The sequence below is a fragment of the Limulus polyphemus genome, unplaced genomic scaffold, assembly GCF_000517525.1.
Source record: "Limulus polyphemus unplaced genomic scaffold, Limulus_polyphemus-2.1.2 Scaffold8237, whole genome shotgun sequence".
In the NCBI taxonomy this organism is placed as follows: Eukaryota; Metazoa; Arthropoda; class Merostomata; order Xiphosura; family Limulidae; genus Limulus; species Limulus polyphemus.
Window position 1 is genome coordinate 17,225 of NW_013673847.1, and position 1,965 is coordinate 19,189.

At 34.7% G+C, this 1,965-nt stretch overlaps 1 protein-coding gene across 1 annotated transcript in view; it reads left to right on the forward strand.

The window, feature by feature from the left end:
• The window catches only part of LOC111083117 (calcitonin gene-related peptide type 1 receptor-like), an 8,021-nt gene extending 6,634 nt beyond the window's left edge, over positions 1-1,387 (forward strand). Inside the window, exon 5 of the mRNA XM_022379385.1 lies at positions 1,214-1,387. Within this exon, the coding sequence (XP_022235093.1) occupies positions 1,214-1,387 (174 nt within the window). The remainder of the gene's footprint in view (positions 1-1,213) is intronic.
• The last annotated feature ends 578 nt before the right edge of the window (positions 1,388-1,965 follow it).

The window sequence follows — 1,965 nt, forward strand, 5'->3', positions numbered from 1 at the left end:
TTCTACCAGAGTAGTGAGAAACTGAAAGTGTGTTTATTGTTTATAAAGTTTGATACTTCTACCAGAGTAGTGAGAAACTGAAAGTGTGTTTATTGTTTATAAAGTTTGATACCTCTACCAGAGTAGTGAGAAACTGAAAGTGTGTTTATTGTTTATAAAATTTGGTACTTCTACCAGAGTAGTGAGAAACTGAAAGTGTGTTTATTGTTTATAAAGTTTGGTACTTCTACCAGAGCAGTGAGAAACTGAAAGTGTGTTTGTTGTTTATAAAGTTTGGTACTTCTACCAGAGTAGTCAGAAACTGAAAGTGTGTTTGTTGTTTATGAAGTTTGGTACCTCTACCAGAGTAGTGACAAACTGAAAGTGCGTTTATTGTTTATAAAGTTTGGTACTTCTACCAGAGTAGTGAGAAACTGAAAGTGTGTTTGTTGTTTATAAAGTTTGGTACCTCTACCAGAGTAGTGACAAACTGAAAGTGTGTTTATTGTTTATAAAGTTTGATACTTCTACCAGAGTAGTGAGAAACTGAAAGTGTGTTTGTTGTTTATAAAGTTTGATACTTCTACCCGAATAGTGAGAAACTGAAAGTGTGTTTGTTGTTTATGAAGTTTGGTACTTCTACCAGAGCAGTGAGAAACTGAAAGTGTGTTTGTTGTTTATAAAGTTTGGTACTTCTACCAGAGTAGTGAGAAACTGAAAGTGTGTTTGTTGTTTATAAAGTTTGGTACCTCTACCAGAGCAGTGAGAAACTGAAAGTGTATTTATTGTTTATAAAGTTTGGTACTTCTACCAGAGTAGTGAGAAACTGAAAGTGTGTTTATTGTTTATAAAGTTTGGTACTTCTACCAGAGGGATAAATTAATAACTTAATTATCTGATCAACATTAAGTTAACCTAGAATCCTAGACGATGTACCCGCCCTCTAGGATAAATTAATAATTTAATTATCTGATCAACATTAAGTTAACCTAGAATCCTAGACGATGTTCCCGCCCTCTAGGGTAAATTAATAATTTAATTATCTGATCAACATTAAGTTAACCTAGAAACATAGACGATGTACCCGCCCTCTAGGCTAGATTAATAATTTCCTTATGGGATCAGTCATTATGTTAATCTTAGGAACCTTCTTCAGAAAAATATTCACTGGTTTATATTTTTTTTAATATCCGTCTCATTGCTCATACATTGACATTATCCTTTTTTTTTCTAGGTTCAATATCTGTTAAAGAGATCCTTTCATCGGTTTAAACTTAAACGAAACCTGGCGAGAAACGTCGCATCTAACAGCAATTCTCCAAGGACTACCAGAGATTCAGTAACCACGCAGGTCTCTTCAATAGCAGAAACGGTTGCGCGTGAAATAAGTCCAGTAGAATGTAGCTAGGGCACGTTGAATTCAAACTACGAAGTTTCTGATATCAGTTCCAGTCTTAGCGATGTTGTAAGCTTATGTTTGGTTATTTTAGTATGTGAGGTTCTCGTGGTTGTCATCGGTACACATCCCAACGATCTTGACGTTAAAACTTTCTGTTCTTTTACACGTAGTTTATAATACAAACTTACGTGCACTTAACACTTTCAGTTTCTCACTACTCTGGTAGAAGTACCAAGCTTTATAAACAACAAACACACTTTCAGTTTCTCACTGTAGAGGGCGGGTACATCGTCTATGTTTCTAGGTTAACTTAATGTTGATCAGACAATTAAATTATTAATTAACCCTAGAGGGCGAGTACATCGTCTATGTTTCTAGGTTAACTTAATGTTGATCAGATAATTAAATTATTAATTTACCCCAGAGGGCGGGTACATCGTCTAGGATTCTAGGTTAACTTAGTGTTGATCAGATAATTAAATTATTAATTTACCCTAGAGGGCGGGCACATCGTCTACCTCAACCTAGTGATTGTAAATACACAGAAAATCCCAGCAGTGATTAGTCTGGTTAAATTAAATATTTTC